We start from the raw sequence: 17,497 nt of genomic DNA on the forward strand, positions 1-17,497 counted from the left end.
CAGTGCATTAATCAGTTTAACGAAGCATCGACTTTAATTGAAATAATCATCTTGCAAACCAAGTGTGACTGATTTATGGCAGCTGAGTCTGAGTTGGAAGTGAGATGAAAAAAATAAGAGAAGTCAGGACAGCACAGCCAATCTGGTGCTGTTAGAAGAAGCTCATACTTTACAGTAGCACTGTTCGGTTCACATTTTTGTTGGATTCGGTCTTCATTTGGTTTTTCCTGTAATTTCATTTTCTATTATTTCTTTTTTTGGCTGCCTCTGACTAGCCTGGGTATTCCCATGCTGCCTTACGCTTGATTTTATTCGCTCTGCAAGTCGATCTACATTGAGATGAGGTCTGGTGTTAGCCAGGCTAGCCTCTGACTGTATTGGGAAAATATTGTTTTTTTTCCAGCAGGAATGACATACAGCTGTTCTCTACATTAGTTAATTATTACACGCCAAATAGGTGTTTGGAAAAGGTCAAACAGATGTGATATAGCAAGAATGCCAGTCATTATTTGCTCCATTGTTGTTCTATAAATTACACATGCATAATGTATAAGATACAGTTCAGAAAAAATGCATCTTAACATTTTTTTGATAATATAATCAGGGTTTTCTCATCTTTCTAAAATCACAGAAGAAATTATACAGTGGTATTAAAACTGTAAACAGACTAAAGTCAGTGAGGAACCCCTTTGATAACTTTCCTGTTCCAGGACACTTTGTTCTATTCTCTTATTATTCTGAAGTTTTTAATAGGCTGAATTCATTATTTAACAGAACAACAAGTTTTAATAACTCATGGGATTGCTGATTTTATAGAAGGTACTTTCACAATGACATCTTGTATCATTGAATTTTGCCTGACCTGTCCCAGTTCCTCATTGAGGTCTGAAGTGTTGACCAGTGCCCCCTCTTGGATTTCAGGGTCAAAGAAGTCCTTGTCCCATGTGATGAAAAAGGATCCCAAAAACTTTTGCATCTCCACTGTCACATACATGGACACCGGAATGATGAAATTGAAGAGCACCATGAAGGACAAGAAGTCAGTGAACATCTTCACATACTGTTGGGAAAAGGAAGGAAGCACGTTGCATGAATTGAATTCAGCTCCTTGATTTATCCCTGCTCATAACTAATATTTAAATAAGTGCAGAGTACTGTACATAATGTGTTTTAGAGTAAATCACATTAGTACACAATAACATCAGATACTGCATCACATTAAACTAATACATGGAGGAAAGATTTGCTGGCAGAATAAACCTTTATCTAAATTGCACCCCTTGTGCATAACATACACTAAGTGGCTCACTTGGGAATCAGTAATCCTAGATTATCCAAACAACAAATATAAGACATTAAGCAATCGCAGCGTTGAATCACCGTGTTCACAGTTCATTGAGGGCTAGGGCAGCCAGTAAAACGGACCATGTCACAATGTGGGTCTGCAGTGGCCATTTTGCTGAGAAGAAGTTTTAATAGTGTTGATCTAAAGAGGCTCAGGCCCGTAAAGAGCTTTAATACGATGAAAAGAGCTGTGCCCCCAGATGTTACAACTACAAGCCATCAGAGGGTAAGTATTTACCATATTATACGTACACACGATAATATACTGATGCGATGGTAGCAAGACCCATTAGCTATTCTTCTCACAGCAGGGGTAATCCCTGTGAAGCTCTAGACATGTACACTATTACTGCACTTATTTCACTCCCAGTGGCAAACATCTCAGTAGAAGATATAGGGTGCTGAGAAAATACGAGTAAGAGGATTAAAATAAGGAATATTTTTTAAAATGTATTTTCTATACTGGCATTCAGTTTGGGCTGCTGCGGTGCCATTCAGACTCTTAACTCACACTTCACTGTTTTGACAACGAGGATGGGCAAGTAATTCAAAGATGCACTCACCAGAATGCTCTCCTTGTCTCCCTTGGTTTTCTCGTTGTACCAAGGCTCATCCTGTCCGGGCTTGCTCTGCCACACATACTTAAGTGTAGTGCACACTAGGGCCTTGCTCACCAATATGGTAAGGTAAACAAGAAGGAAGGCATTGATAGACCTGAAAATATAAGAAATCAAATGAATGAAAACCAAAAGGTAGGTTATGTATTGTCATGTATTGCCAACATTCTTTTTCTCTCAACATACTTCTCCACAGCAGAGCGCTTCTGAGATTTGCCCTGGTAGTTGAGAGCCATCTTTGTCTCCATGCCAGTGTAAACTGCAACACCTTGAGAAAGAGGAAGGGGAAAAAAGGACAGTTATTGAGATACTGAGCCATCTCTTACTAATATAAGCTACTGTGATAAAGTCAAAAGTCAAAAGTCAAAAGTCGATTATTTGACTCACCACAGATTTTCTGAGTATTCTTTAAAGTTGCGCCTTTCAGCAGCAGGTTTTCTGGGCCCAAAGACCTGCGCAATCACATCAGTACATCAATCAGTTAAATACATGCAGAAGCTGTGCAGTTCACAAACTCTCCTATTCTCTAAATGGAAACCTGGCAGGCAAGCTGGCATCCACTTTAAAATACGCAGTGACAATACACATATAGACTGCAGTCTGGGCTTACACCAGTCCCAGCGTTCTTGAGAAGGACACTGGCATTTGTTTCTATGGTCATTACAAAGCAGTCAATGATAAATGCCTGTGGGAGTGGCTTGGAAGCAGTGGCTGTAGCCATGCCAGCCTGTTTTAATTTTATGCTTGTCTGCAATGAAGGATCAATGAAATAATGATTTGTTGGTGATGCAAAGGGAAACAAATGAGTGCTTAAGCAACTGTGTTTTGATTTTGCTCTCACTTTAAGTGGCCTGAAACGAGTGCCCTCACCTCACTGTCGGCTCCTGATTATTTGTGTAGATGTGCATACGGCCAACAAACCTGGAACAAAATTACATATACACTCAGAAAACATCATTTGTAAAACAAAGTACATGTATTTATTTTTGCATATCATTTAATGTCCCACCACTAGTGAATTTGAACTTGAGGTGTCAAATGCAATTCATGCAGAGTTCTGACTGTAAGCAATCGTTGACCTACAAATCAGGTGCAGGGTTTTGGGAGTCATCTAATTACCGGTGGTTAGCCCACAGCACAATGTCAGTTGTAGTGAGTCTGAATAATAAGCTTTTGGTGTCATGGTGTACTTAGCAGGTCTCAAACAGCACCCTGATGTCTGGATAATTGACAATGTTCCAACTGCTTGCCCCAAGGGGGAGCCAAAGGCTGTCTGTTGACTGAGGTGATATCTCTACAAGTGAACAAGAATAAACTCTGTGCAGTTGGGCAGATCAAGCATTGCTGAAAATACCAGCCCCACTTCAACCAGAAACCAACCAAACATAAGTACACAGTGCTTTGCCAAAAATCTACAGGTCTGACAGTTGTGTATGACATTTTTAACTGACACTGAGTTAATCCATTTCCCAACAAACCACAAGCATCACAGTCTTGTCGTGTAAATCTGCTGGGGCCACATGATGAGTGCGTACTTGTAAAGGTCAGGCTGTGGCTGTTCACACTCGATGGTGGCGTTGAGAGATTCCAGATCCCTTTCTGCATCTGGCACTGTGTAGTGTGTCTGGGCAAGAGGGAGAGAGTGTGAGCAGTGAGTTTTGAACTGACAAAATGGGAAGACAAAAGATTCCCCAGATATTCTGACTCACACTTGAGAATCAAAAGAGACAAACACATTTTTCTCAGGAAATATGAGAAAGAAACTTCCTTCAAATCAAAATGCACAAATACAACTGTTGTAAAAGTTCCACAAATGTGTTGCACTGTTGCTTTACTTTCACCTGTTGTCCAGTTGTTCCAAAAACACAGTTTGTTTTTGTACAAATGGAGGGATTGTACAGACAAGAGGTTCAGAAGTAAGTAATTTCTACACTGAAGTTACCACTATGTACCATTTAAGGTTATTCATTAGACTTGTCCAATTCAAAAGTTACAAACTGCAAAAATGGGGGTGCTCTAAAACATTTGACTTGTAGTTTACATACATACAGATTAAGAATGACTGATTGAATGTATTTAGTCATTTAAAAATACATACAGTATAACGTTGCACCGCAGTCATTACATTAATCACAAGGACCAAAGCAACATAACCGGTAATTATTTACATTCTGGTCCCTCCTATTCATTATGCAATCACAATCCAACAAAAAAAAAATCCAACTAATAATTACATTTTAATTTAATATCTCTATAGCCATCATATTTATATTTAAAAAAAACAAGCATTACAACTACTACATTTCAGTGGAATCCTTTTTTTTTGTTTTTTTTTTTCAAATCAAAACTTTGATGGAAATACTTTAAAGCATTCGGTTATGAAGAAAGGGTGGACAGCAGAGCAGCCAGTCTTACTTTATGATTGGACTCTCCATCAAGACTTGCTGTGGTAACGAAACATGTGCCGTCATCTCGACTAGATTGCAGCAGTATCAAATCACAGGGAAAGGTCTCATCTTCCTCCACCTCTACAACATCCCCAACCTGATCAAAGAGACACATTGCCACTTGTAAAAACGGTTCACAGTTTGCTTCTTCCCACCTCTCCGTATAAGCACGCTGCAAATTTCTTATCAAGTTGTTGAGGCTAATATGTTGGAAAACAAATATTGGATTAACACAGCAAATATGAGCATCGATGTAGAATTCCCTGTCAGACTGCTGGTCAATATTCACTCATCTTTCAGCTATGGTTTGGTCTGCCAACTAATGACAAAGAATCTGGCTCTCTTCAGCTTGTTAAATATTTACTTACGCTCCACTTCCTTTAGCACTAGGAGGTAGCTCACAGCTAACTTGTGTGAGCTCCTGTGCTGAGAGCAGCTGTCCACAGCTTTGCACAGAGTAAGACTGTTTTGGTTTTGACAGCTGGATGTTGATTCTCAGTGGTGCCAGCAGCACTAGTAGCCTTTTAACAAAACCAGGAGTCCTATGGCTCAATTCAGTTGTTAAAAAAATAGTGTTTAATGCACGTTCAACCTTTTGAATACCCACAAATCTTTGAAAATATTGTCACCGTCAGCAAACAGATAGGAATGTGTTTTAAAAAATGACCTGCACTAGCCACCCTGGATACATAATTACCACCTCAACCATATTTGAACATCTAATCAGTTCAGTAGACAGAGCATGTTCTCCCTTGTGCATATATTCCAAACTCAGTCATGTCAAGCTGCCGACAGCGATTTTCAAGCCATGTCTCTAAGGAAATATTTATTCCACTGGATCTAAGCTAAGCTGCTGAAAGGTACCTTGATCTTCTCACTCTCCTTCCGTATCCTGCGGCCGTCCTCCAGCACTGTCACTGGGTATTTATTCACCTCATTGTCAGCCTTGTGCCGTAGCCAGTCCTCATAGCCCTGCGACAACATATCAACATCAGAATTGCATTATTTGCATAGTACAAAAAGTAGTACACAATCTGTGGTGTTTGTGGCACAGGACAGGATACTGAAAGCTAACATAGCCACATAAGTAGATATGCACATAGTAGAAGACTGACAGGAGCTCTCACCAATAACACAGGGAGACAGAAAGAGATGTACGTGCATACAATAATCTTTACATTAAGTATTTAATTATTACGTGAAAAGATTGCTTGCAACAGCAGAACTGGTTCTTGTTGGTCTAGCAGTGCATTAGAACAGTATACCATGAAATAATACTGAGTCAGGTAAAATAAATAATTCCTGCGGCTGCAGCAGCATAAGGCACAAAGCCTAGTGTAGACTTCATAAGTACTTTAAGATAGTGATGGAGATAGAGGATGATGGTGCAGAGATGTAGAGGGTAGAGAGGGAAACCAGGGTGTGTGCCAAGGCAGAGCTGGAGCCAGAAAGCGGGATTACTGGGAAAGGTGATAGGAGGAGAGAGAAAGTCCGGTTGAGTGATGCAGAGAAATGATGCCAGGTGGATGAAAGCGGGGAAAGAAGAGGAGAAGCATTCCACGGATGGTCAGCTGAACTACACAGCTCACTCCTGCCTGACTAATAGGGTCGGGCAGACCGCCTTGGTGTCCCACTTCAAAGCCTGGCTGTAGGCCGTCCAAGCGCTATCAGTGCGCCACATATATTTTGAGAAGGAAGTCCACCCACTATTGTGCATTTCAAAGCCCTCAGCAGTGGTCTAACTAAAAAGTCAACCCGAAGACAATACATCTAAAGCTGGGACATGCAGGTTGTAGAGTCACAGAAACGGACACTCCCCTTGATAATCTGAATCTCTATAATAAACTTGCTTTCTCTCTCCATTTGCTCACACTCCCAGAGAGCCCATTTTGTGTTCTCCCAAATCAGAGTTCGCCAGTGGAGCACATTAATACAAAACCCAAGAGAGCATTAGTCACGTACTTTATACAAAAATCATAGCAAGGGAGTCATGAAGGCAGGGGACTTATTATGTTATATGGAGAGTGGGGGAAGGGCATAATGTAATGAGAGGATACAGGGAAATGAGGACAGGGCAACAAAAATAACAATATGTTATCAACAATAACATGATTACCATCAACACTCATCACCCTCATTGCGCAGCGTCTCACCTGCTTGATCGCCGTTACTGTGATCACAAAAAATAAGGGTAGGCCACTGGTGACTGGGCTGGTGGGAGTATCCACTATCACCTATTGAGAGAAAAAAAAATCAATTCAGAGAAATGTCAAGTTAACGCTCAATGACAAACACATGACCTTCAAACTGAAAAGCTGTGCATTGAATATCATATATGAGAACAAAAACTTGCAGCAGCAAATGTCAGTCTTGTGGTCACAAAAGGAGGGGTGTGTGGCAATGCTTTAGAAGACGGGGCTAGCCCTCTAAATGCAGGGTGTAGTCTGCTTCTGCCGGGCGTTTCTACTATTCCCCAAATTTGTTCATCAGTAAGAATCACAGGATTACATTTTGAAGGAAAGGAGGGAGGTTATGGACCAAAGAACTTTAATTAACTGGGCCGGCGACAGAGTGCTCAATCTACACGCATGCCAACGCTTCTGTGTATCTGCCAAGGCATGGGAGAGGGCCAACACAAAGCTTTGTTGGACTCACCTTGCCTGATTGAACTGTGTGTGAAAGGATCCAATAGTACAGTATGTGTGTTTGTGTTTTTTTCTCATGAATGTGTTGTAATTAAGAATGAAAAACTGTGAGACCAGTGATCAGGTAATCCTAAACAGTTTAGGAGCAGCACCTGACCAAGGCTCCCAACTAAAGCCCCTTCACACAAATGGCCTTGTGTGTTTCCACATTTCTTAAAACCATCATAAGATGGATTTAGTGTGGCATTTCTGATCCTGCAGAATGCAGACCGGTCTACCCCCCTGAGCCGGAGTGCGTATTACAGCACACACGGACGCGGTACATCCAGCTCGTTGGTATTCTGACCGGCAGCACTACAACCTGCCAGATAGACATCAGCTCAAGTGAGAGCAGGAGATGTGTTTTGAAGCAGTCTCCGGTGTTTTCCTCACCTGTGCTCAGACTGAGAATAAAACAAATCTGCTGCTCGCTCAGCAATCACAGACAAACACAAACGGAACTACGCGCGCACACGCACGCGCACACACACACACACACACATAGTGTACAAGGGCAGTGAGCTGCTAGCCTACCCAAGCTTTACTGTGATTACAATTAACTGGAGATAAATCAATTACCAGGCAGAGATGGGCTGGTGCACATCGACCATTTGGAGGAGTGCAGATTCAGAGGAGAGTCTGCATTATATTTGTAGTAGTTAGCGATTCCAGTGAGAAAGCAGCAAAAGTAATGACAGCGAGCCAGAGGTGAGAGCACTCACGGCTTCAGAAGAGCAGCGTGTGTGCGCATGAGGATGGGATACGAGGCCATATGTTAAGCGCTCCTTACACCTTGCACAACGCTATATACCACACAGCTTACGGATTATTAAATGCCTCTTGAGAAAAGCGTGGTTTACCATGTTAGCCCTCCACTGTTTGACACAGCGTTATCGTTTAAAGTAGAGGAGGTACAGTACAGGTGGGGTGAAGACTGGAGGACAGTGATGAAGCACTTTGTTTCCTGTGAGAAGTTGGTAACTCCCATCCAAATTATCTACATGAGTGAACTGAAATTTGCCTTTCCACAGAAAGAAAAACAGCAACTACAGGAAGGACAGAAAGGACTGAGTGAGGACAGTGTGTCCCTCTGATGCAGCAGCCAGATGGCCAAACATGACAAAGGCTGACCACCGCATAGAGAGAACGCTTCACAAAGCCAACATTCAGCCTAATTGTCATATCACTTTGATACATCTTTAGATCTACTACAAAATACATATAACAGCTGTTCAATTGTGGAGATCAAAGGAGACAAATGTATCTTTTTTTAATGTAATTTTGAGAAAATATTTTATTTTACCTCACAACAATACCATGTAGTCACACTTTGTGTGCTTGTTTCAAGGACGGCCAACCCTCACAAGGGTGAGTGTCTGTAGTGTCATTATTGAAAATGCTGCAACAGGAAACTACTATGAAAACAACTAACACCCACACAGAACCTTTCAGCTACTCTCCTTCTGCTAGACAACACACAATTGTCCTCAATGCTTGTCCTTCTCTGTTTCTCGCTGCTGATTCACAACAACCGCCACCAAACTTCCAGATGGCGAAAATACCTTTCCTCCTCTGCACCAAATGAAAAGCCAAAAAAAAAAAATCTCAGCAATAGGAGTGCGCTGCTGCTGATGTGCTGGTGTGATATCAGAGCAGCAGAGCGGAGCAGCACGAAGCCCTTCATCTGAGCCGGGGAAGTGTGTCAGAGCGAGCAACAGACAGCAGGTCCCCGGGGTCCCAGGGGCAGCGCTGGGGGGCCCTTGCATCCTCCTACCACCTTCATCCTCTCATTCTCCCTATTCTCTTCCCCCCCTTCTTTTTCTCTCCTGCTCTCTCATTACCGCTTCTCTCTCAGCGCTCTATTCCCATTCGATCAAATTCAAGCAAAGACATGCTGGGCTATTTATAGGAGGGGTTGTGCTTTTTTATCAGCCTGTGTCTATTTGTGGCACTCCGAAGTACAGAGGGCTTCCTGGCTGCTGACGTCAGCAGTGCAGCGCTGCAGAGAGATGGGGAGGAAAAGTGGGAGACAAAGGGAGAAAGAAAGACAGAAAGAATGAGAACAAATGACAAAGATGGAGACAAAAGGAGGGTGGGACCGTTTTAGACAATTCGCAGCATTTAGTTGTCGGTAGAGCATTTGCATGATAACTCTAAGGGGAAGTGAGAACGTTTATTTCTGTATGTGAAAGGCAAGGGCGAAATGCATGTACACAGTCTGTGTACCTGTTTTCTCTCTCTCTCTCCCTCTCTCTCTCTCTCTCTCTCTCATCTTCACTCTGACATAATAACAGGCTGCATGGGAAAACTGAGTGGTTAGGATAAGGAGCCCCTCAAGAGAGGCTGGATTAGTGGAGAAACGCCAACCACACTGCAGCTTGGGTAAACACCATCAGCAAACCCAGGACACCCACTGAGTCACATCACATGCGCAGGCACATACACATACATGTAACGTATTCACAGACAAACAAACATTCCACACTGCGCACATCCCACACTGATAATCCTTGCGCGTACTAAACAGAAATAGGCAGTTTGTGTGAGTGATGCTAAAATGCTTGGTGGTTTACTCCCACGTGAGTGTGCTGCATTAGCTCAATCATTTCACACGTTAGCTCACAACTGCACGAAATGCAGCAGCTATATCCATTAGATGAGGATAATGTAGAGTTCAAGCAAAGCAGAGAATAAAGTCTGGCGTGACAACTTCAAATACAGGTGGAAACAAGGGGGAGGATAAATAAACACTGAAATTGATCCGCTATTAGCTTGAGAATAATGGAGTAACTCTGTGACAGCTGCACAGCGATATTTCTCAGTTAGGTACAGCGCTCTGCTTCTGGGAGCACTCACTCTTTGAGCTCATTCAGTCAGTATGCGACAAGAGAGAGCACATCCCTCCTGAGCAGGTCCAAAACCAGCAACTGTTTACGCTAGAGGGCTGTTTGCCACCATAGTTTATGTTACTGCTAAAACGAGAGATAGTTTCCATCTTCATGGATCAGAGAAAAGGGATGGAGAAGGAGATGATAGAAGAGCAAGAGCAGATGTAAACAACAAATCTTCTTTCTTTTTTTTGTTCTCTGCTCCAAATCAGCCGGAGAGGAGAGGAGAGGAGAGGAGAGGAGAGGAGAGGAGAGGAGAGGAGAGGAGAGGAGAGGAGAGGAGAGGAGAGAGGTCACTTAAGAGCACAGAGCAGGGGAATAAGGATGCCAGTCAATGCACTTTAGTCAGCACCAGCTTACAGTTTCCACTTATGAGGATAAGGCAGGCACACACAACACAAACTAACAATGACAGACACACAAAGGGAATTTCAACATCACCATATAAGACCAACAAAAATATGCTGAGGTAGTTTTCTTTCTTTTCTTTGACAGAAGCAATAAGAATAAATGATGATGATAAATTAAAGGACATGCTTATTAAAGAAAAAATGTGAGTGTATTCTGCATCTCCTTTGAGATTGCCCCAAACTATTGGATTTTTTTTAAATAAATAAACTCTATCCACTCCAGGTGCAAATAGCCTTTCAAAAAATCCCCATTAATCAGCATATATTTATCAATGTACATATTTAATCTGAATGTAACCATGTGTGGTAGGTGGGATTAATGTATGTTCATGACTAATCTTGACTACATCACAATGGAATTAGCTTCCTTTAATCTATATATATATATATATATACACATACACACACACACACACACACACACCAGTATATGCATGTGTGTCTAAGTGCCCCTTTGAATTTGTCATTTAATTCACTTATTACACCTGCACCTGAATATCCATGTAAGACAGCTGAATTACAAAATGTTAAACAATCAATTGGCCTGCAGTGAAACACTATGTCGTCCATCTCTCAAGAATTAAGCATGTACACACACACACACACACACACACACACAGCTCAGGCCTTCAGGCCAAAGTCACAGACAAAACAGACATCTGTGAATTTATTATTTACCAGTGAAAACCAAACCTGTTATCTTTGTTTGGTTTGGAACAGTGTCAGAGCATGGCCTTACCTGCACCAGGAAGATGATAAGGAAGTAGAAATTGGCAATTCTTCTAAACTGTTCAAACAGGTTCTTTGGTAGAAAGTTCCAAACTGTATACTGTGAGAAAGGGATGAAAGAGAAAACACGCATGTAAGTGAGAAAACACGCATGTAAGTGAGAAAACACGCATGTAAGTCACAGAAACTGCTATTACTGTACAGTCTGTGTGGACTGCTTTTGGTTGCATAATTTTCCTGCATGACTGTCCCTGTTCCTTTTTTTCAGGCAAACTTAGGGAGGTTAAAGAAAGGCTTGGCAGGGGGAGAGAGATTAGAGGCATTCAATATTCACAGACTTGCATACGTGTATCCTGACTGAGCTTTGGAAAGGGAAGAGCAAAGGCAACTTCAAGAGCCTGGAGTCTCTGTTCCACTGCCTAGGGAGTTGGCCCTTAGGGGACCACAGGTATTCTACTGATTCAGATTAGCGATTTATCTCCTTCATTTGGCTACCCTTGAATGCAGAGATGAACTTATCAAGGCTGGTGATGGTTTCTGTGGGTTTCCTCAGCTGTACCTGCTGATACCATCAGGGCTGAGGTAACACTTTTATCGGCTTAAATCCCTGAGAGCCGGCTCAACAACAACACCGTTAGTAACTTTGTATCGCAAAAACAAAGCACAAGGGTGAAAAACACAAATAATACATACGCGTGCAATGCATGCACGCTTGAGACACACGCATTCGCACAGAAACAGCAATAAGGTGCAATTTATGAAGGGGAATGTCTGCATGGGGAAGAGCGTTGAAATGCAGAGGCAGCAGAATGGCCCATCTCATTTTAGCCAGAGAGAAAAGAGAGTGAAAGTAATGAGAAAAGGGGGGGTGGGGGCGGCGAGGGGGGCTGAAAGTGTTGGTGCAAGCAGCAACAAGAGCAGAGGGAGGAGAGGCGGAGACTGGTCATAGCAGAGTGCAAAAAGCAACAGGATGATGGAGGGCGGAGGCATGGAGGAGCATAAACACTACAGCCGGGGTAATTAAAGACTGTTTACCCTGACATACTGGCAGGAGCCCATTGATTGGCCCTTCCTCACTGGGACCCTCTGCACCACTATAAATCCTACTGCCCCCCCCCCGCTCTCACACTGCTTCCCCCTACCTGTCACTTTGACCCTTCATATCAGTAAGCCAACCGCACAGCACCTGCCTGAGCCGGCCACTGACACAGGACTGGGGGGTGGGAGGGTGGGGGAGGGTTTGGACAAAGATGGAGAGGGTGAGGAGGGGGTCTATCAGAGGGGGGGAAAGAGTGAATTGCCCACCCTGCCAGTATATTAATAGCACCCATGTATTTCACTGCCACAGCCACTGCTCCCCTGACAGAAAAATAATCGCCTTCCGTTGGGGGAGCAGAGGCAAGCGTGTGGAGAGACAGCGGGAGGAGGGATGAGGAGAGGAAGACACGGGAATGCTCAGGATCGTTCAAGAGTTCATTTTGCATTCCAAGTGTTAGATAAGAGCGGGAAAATGCCTGAAGGCACTGGAAAGTAATACACAGAGGAGCTGAGAAACCAACGGAGGTATAAGAATTTCCTCTCGGTATACAGCCAGACTGAAGCCCCGACATGCGCTTGTCTTACCTTGGAGGACACAATCCTGTTATCACAGAACTTGGGTGGGATGATAGCCTCATTGGTGGAGCCTGACTGATGGCCGACATAGATAGTCCTACTGTCAACTCTTCTCTCATCACCGCCAAACTAAAAAGGAGGAAACAGCAGAGGGGTGGGGTGAAAGATGGAGAGAGAGATAAGTAGGAAGTGAAATGACAGAAAACAAATGTTAGTGACTCTGGGTGATTAAACATCAGAGGACACATCTGACAAATTCAACCAAAATGTGCATCATGTAAGAAAAATAACTCGAATGTAAGCCAAAAATTTGCACCACCACCAAATACACAACGATCACAAAGGGTTTTGTTTCCAGGCGTCGAAGGCCTGCATTCCGCTCAGGTCAAGAATTAAAAGATTAGATTTTCTACTGTGGTGCAGAAAATTAAAAAGTCTTGAAAAGCACTCTGCTGGAAAACTGTTGAGCACAAGCCAATAACTCATAGTGGGGACAAAGAAAAGTATGACAAGGGTCAGCGCGCCGAAATGGCGATTGTGCAGGAACTATAACTTAATTTCTTCTCCCCCAGGTGGCCACTCATCGATGATAAACTGGCAGAGAATGTGGCCTGACAGAAGAAAAATGCTGTGCTCAGATTTGAACAGCTGAGCTACGTTGATGAGCGCGCACACACACACACACACACACACACACATACAAATTATGTATATGCACACACACTTGAAGAAGACACTTCAGCAATCAGGCCAGGAGACAAAAGACACACCACATTCCCTGAAGTGGCCTGCGCTGCGCATTCCTCTTCCATACAAGGTAGATGGGGTGAATCACAAAGCCAGCAACGGGAAGCTGGGTCATTGTCATAACTTTACAGGAGCTCTCCTTATGTAAATCCCAAAAACAATGGCACAAGTGATGACGCAACAAAAGGTACAGAGGAAAGAAAACAAGGCAAGAGATCGCTGTGATTAATCGTCTCCCTTTTCCGTCTTTAATTTAAAAGCCGTTTCACGCACTGTGTGGAAGTGACTGGGTTCATTTTTCTGCGAGTGAGCTAACCTGAGGCTGTAACCTCAGTTCCTCTTTTGGGGGTAATTAATTGTTTCACTTTTCCATCTTGAATTTAAAAATCCCTTCCCCGCACTGTGTGCAAGTGACTGGGTTCATTCTTCTGTGTGACGTAACCCGGGGCTACGATACGTCGCTGCTCAACTATAAGCGGGGACATGAATTCATAGATTCAACGTTCTTTTTAGGTTTGTGAAATGTTTAATTAAATGTTTCTGCAAAAGGTTATCAAGCTGTATTGCTGCAGCTTTACAGTAACAGCGGTGAAGAAATGAGATTCAGTGTTATCTGGCTTTTTAATGAAGTCAATATCAATGCCAAGACTGCTCTATTATATGCGTGTAGTGCAGCAGGACCACGATGACTCACTGTCACTAAAGAAGTTTATACATCCAAACCCACAGCTGCACACAGGCACACACCATTTTTTTCTGTCTTGACAAAGCCGAGAAAACTTGGCATACGTGCTGTTCGCTCAGTGGCCTCAATTTCCCTCCTGACACCACACAAGAGGAAGCCTGACGCTTGAGGTGGACATCCACAAGCGCTGGTGGGCCATGATAGCAACAGAGCCAGTAGACTGGATCAGCCATTCACGTTTGTTCCTTATCCTCAAGTGTGTTCCTCATCTCACTATGGATGAGGACCTTCTTCAGTGGTGAACTCACAGATCAATCAATAACCATTCTTCAGATGTTACTGTACCAAATCAAGTGTATGAGGTCTTTCTTATGGTGTTGCTAATTAATAAGTAACTGTCTTTCAATTGAATCTTTACTTTTCTTCCAATGAGAAAATAGATGACTACATATTTGGGCATTGGTGTTGAAACAAGCTAGCCTGACAAGCCAGACTATATCATTAAAATGTATAGTCTGGCAACGACCGGTAGACCTCGGCTCAATCCAGGGGGGCGGGATGAAGGCTGTCTTTCAAACTGCCTCTGCAAGCAATAGGGTAGCGCTACGACTAATCAGAGCAAAGAGCAGGATGACGTTAGCCTGACAAGCCAATTAAAATGTATGTCGTCATGGCGTTAAGCCCGCCCAACGACTCTCTAAACAGATAGAGCGCTCTGATTGGTGAACACAAACGGTGTTCGAGACTCAAAAAGTTCCTATGGCTCGTTTCTAGACCCACCTACGGAGCAAATATATTTGCTGCCGCTAGGGTGCGTCCAGATTTCTAGGCTAGAAACAAGCTGCATCTTGCAATGTGCTGTTCTCTGCAGGATGCACTGTACTACAATACTAATTTGGTTCACTGTCAAAATGTATGCAAGTCTTTGTTTATCGTTTTTTTTTGTTTTTGGTTAATGAGATCAGTTTCACCATGAAACATTTCCCCAAATTACCAAATGATTTAATCTTTTCTCCCCTGACAGTCACAAACATTGTCAAAGCGAGGAGCCTACCCAACAGTTTTTAAATAAAGTTGTGTTGGCTCAAGTGCGTGTTGGGCAGCGTCTGTAAATTATTAAGGCTCTGCAGGCAGAGGATCTGCTTTATCTAATATAAAGGCCAGCAACATGTTTGTTGAGGGGACACAGAACCATGAACATCTGACCCTGGACCAGTGCCAGGGAATGTGTGAATTACAGCCACCTGGACAGCAAGCTGCCCCAAGTCTGCTCCTGACAAGAGGTTAGATCAAAGAATAGCCTAAAACATTTGGAGGCCTCATTCATATGCATGTGGGGACAAAAACAAATTACATAACTCAAGTTCCCATAATAATGTTCTTCTAATTAAAGGTCTAATAACACAAAATAAAGGCCAAATTATTCGCCTAAATTCTGAAATATTTACCATCATCTCTCCAGTCCTGACTAGAGAGGGGAGCCAACAGGCTTACATAATGCTCCCTTATGCATGAGCAGCTATGTTCACACCTCAGTGTGGCTGTCAAATCTACCATCCCCTACCCGCGTGGCACACACTGACACTCCTTCGGCACAACCGGACGGACCTGGCTGCCAGAGGATGAAAGGAAGAGAGGGAAAGAGTGGGAGTATGAAAAAAAATGTGAGAGAAAGGAAGTACAACAGGATCCAAGGACACAAACACATCCAGGTTTTCTATTTCAAACACTAACCAGCCCTCAGGAGGAGGAGTACGCCAAGAACACCCCCATGGACTGCCATTGTTCGTTTATTTGAATGCAGTGTGTCTGGAAGTTATTCTTCCTCTGTGTACTCTGAAACATGCCATTTACAAATGTAATAGCAGCGTTCCCAGCATACAATCCCGCAAACAATAATATGGGACCAAAAAAAGCAATTACGTACAAAGGGCTGCGCAGACAAAACATAAAATGCAAGCAAGGAACAATTTACAAACCAAATTAGCATCGAGTCAAAGGACTCGCAAAGGGCTCTGGCTTGTACTTCAGAATTACAGGTCAGACAGTCAACAGTATTAGTTGGCTGACTTCCACTAGTGCCAGTTCACTTGTGCCCATCTCTTTAGGATTGATTATGCATACAAGAGCCGCAATAATGCACAGTTTCAAGGTTGCAGGCCTATGAAATAAACAGCCTCTAATGTTTGTATAAACTCAGCTGGCGCTGTTGCTCAAAAGCCGTATGGCAGCTTACATAAAGGAGGCTCTGGTTCTCTGTGATGATTCTCAAAAAGAAATGTTGGCACCTACACACGCATTATTCAAGCTGAAAATGAGATTCCATATAAAATGAGGAAGTAGCCCATGGCCCCAGGGTGTTAAAGATAAGAAAGAACTATTGAACGGCCATTTATTTAGTGGCGGATTCACTGTAAAATATAATGAGGGTCAGACCACGGGCCCCGCTTCATTTTTGAGGACTTACGTGGTCGCAATGCTCATCTCCAAAATAGTGAGCTAAAGGCCACGCAAGAAATGTTAACGTAAGTAAAAAATGGAACTGATTGCATTATCTTTGCCTCATTGTCAAAGGTCAAGCAAAGCCATTCAGTGCCAATGATGTTAGCTAGTAAAGTAAAAGTGGCCAAGAGTCAAGCGCCAGTATGTCAATACCAAAGTAGCTTCATCCTTGATATAAAAGCATCAGCTTCAAAACCTGGATGGAGATCAATAAAGCAAACATCCAGTGCTCAATTGAGCAGAGATTTAATTGCTAAGTCAGAAATAAATGGTGCATTAGAGAATTGAGTATGCCTGAAACTTTACATTAAATTATGCTCTAAATTAAGTTATGCACACATTGTGAAATGAGCACAGTGTGGGACAAGGGGGGTGGGGGGAGGAGGTGGGAAGGTGCTCTACAGAGAGCGGGGAGGAATGTAAGACTGCATTCAGCCACTGCCAAACTCCCAATGATGACACGGGTCTGATGACACGGCGTCCTGTCGCACCATCTCACTATTCACCAACTATCCTGCTTTGTCACAATCTGCGGGCTGTTATCGGAGCGGGCGTGCTGGGTAACTCAAAAATTACAAGTCCCTGTACAGCGTGATACAATCCATCACAGCAGTCACTCCCAAGTTCACCAAGGTTGTGCTGAAAATGTTGGTGGATGTTTTAAAATTGTAAGTTTGTATGATTTTTAAATGTAGCTGACATTCAGAGGGATGTTGAGTCATTGCTGGTGCTGTTGCCCTAGAGATGCTGTGTAGTGGACTGAATTATAATTCCTCTATGTAAACACGATTGACAAGCAGCTACGAGTCTTACAAAAACTGAAAATTTTC

General features: G+C 43.0%; 1 protein-coding gene across 11 annotated transcripts in view; it reads right to left on the reverse strand.

Moving 5' to 3' along the window:
- The window catches only part of atp11c (ATPase phospholipid transporting 11C (ATP11C blood group)), a 43,692-nt gene that overhangs the window by 13,824 nt on the left and 12,371 nt on the right, over positions 1-17,497 (reverse strand). For all 11 annotated transcript variants that reach the window (XR_015036897.1, XM_085789503.1, XM_085789511.1 and 8 more), the window contains exons 2-12: positions 12,743-12,862; positions 11,130-11,219; positions 6,562-6,642; positions 5,273-5,380; positions 4,377-4,505; positions 3,497-3,585; positions 2,832-2,882; positions 2,349-2,413; positions 2,148-2,229; positions 1,908-2,058; positions 863-1,060 (exon numbers count right to left, since the gene is read on the reverse strand). Coding sequence is in view for 10 of the 11 variants with exons in the window: in XM_085789503.1 (XP_085645629.1) it covers positions 863-1,060; positions 1,908-2,058; positions 2,148-2,229; positions 2,349-2,413; positions 2,832-2,882; positions 3,497-3,585; positions 4,377-4,505; positions 5,273-5,380; positions 6,562-6,642; positions 11,130-11,219; positions 12,743-12,862 (1,164 nt within the window). In the remaining variant the exon portion in view is untranslated. The remainder of the gene's footprint in view (positions 1-862; positions 1,061-1,907; positions 2,059-2,147; positions 2,230-2,348; positions 2,414-2,831; positions 2,883-3,496; positions 3,586-4,376; positions 4,506-5,272; positions 5,381-6,561; positions 6,643-11,129; positions 11,220-12,742; positions 12,863-17,497) is intronic.

The sequence above is a fragment of the Trachurus japonicus genome, chromosome 10 (assembly GCF_045865225.1).
Source record: "Trachurus japonicus isolate A0001 chromosome 10, Traja_1.0".
Classification (NCBI taxonomy): domain Eukaryota; kingdom Metazoa; phylum Chordata; class Actinopteri; order Carangiformes; family Carangidae; genus Trachurus; species Trachurus japonicus.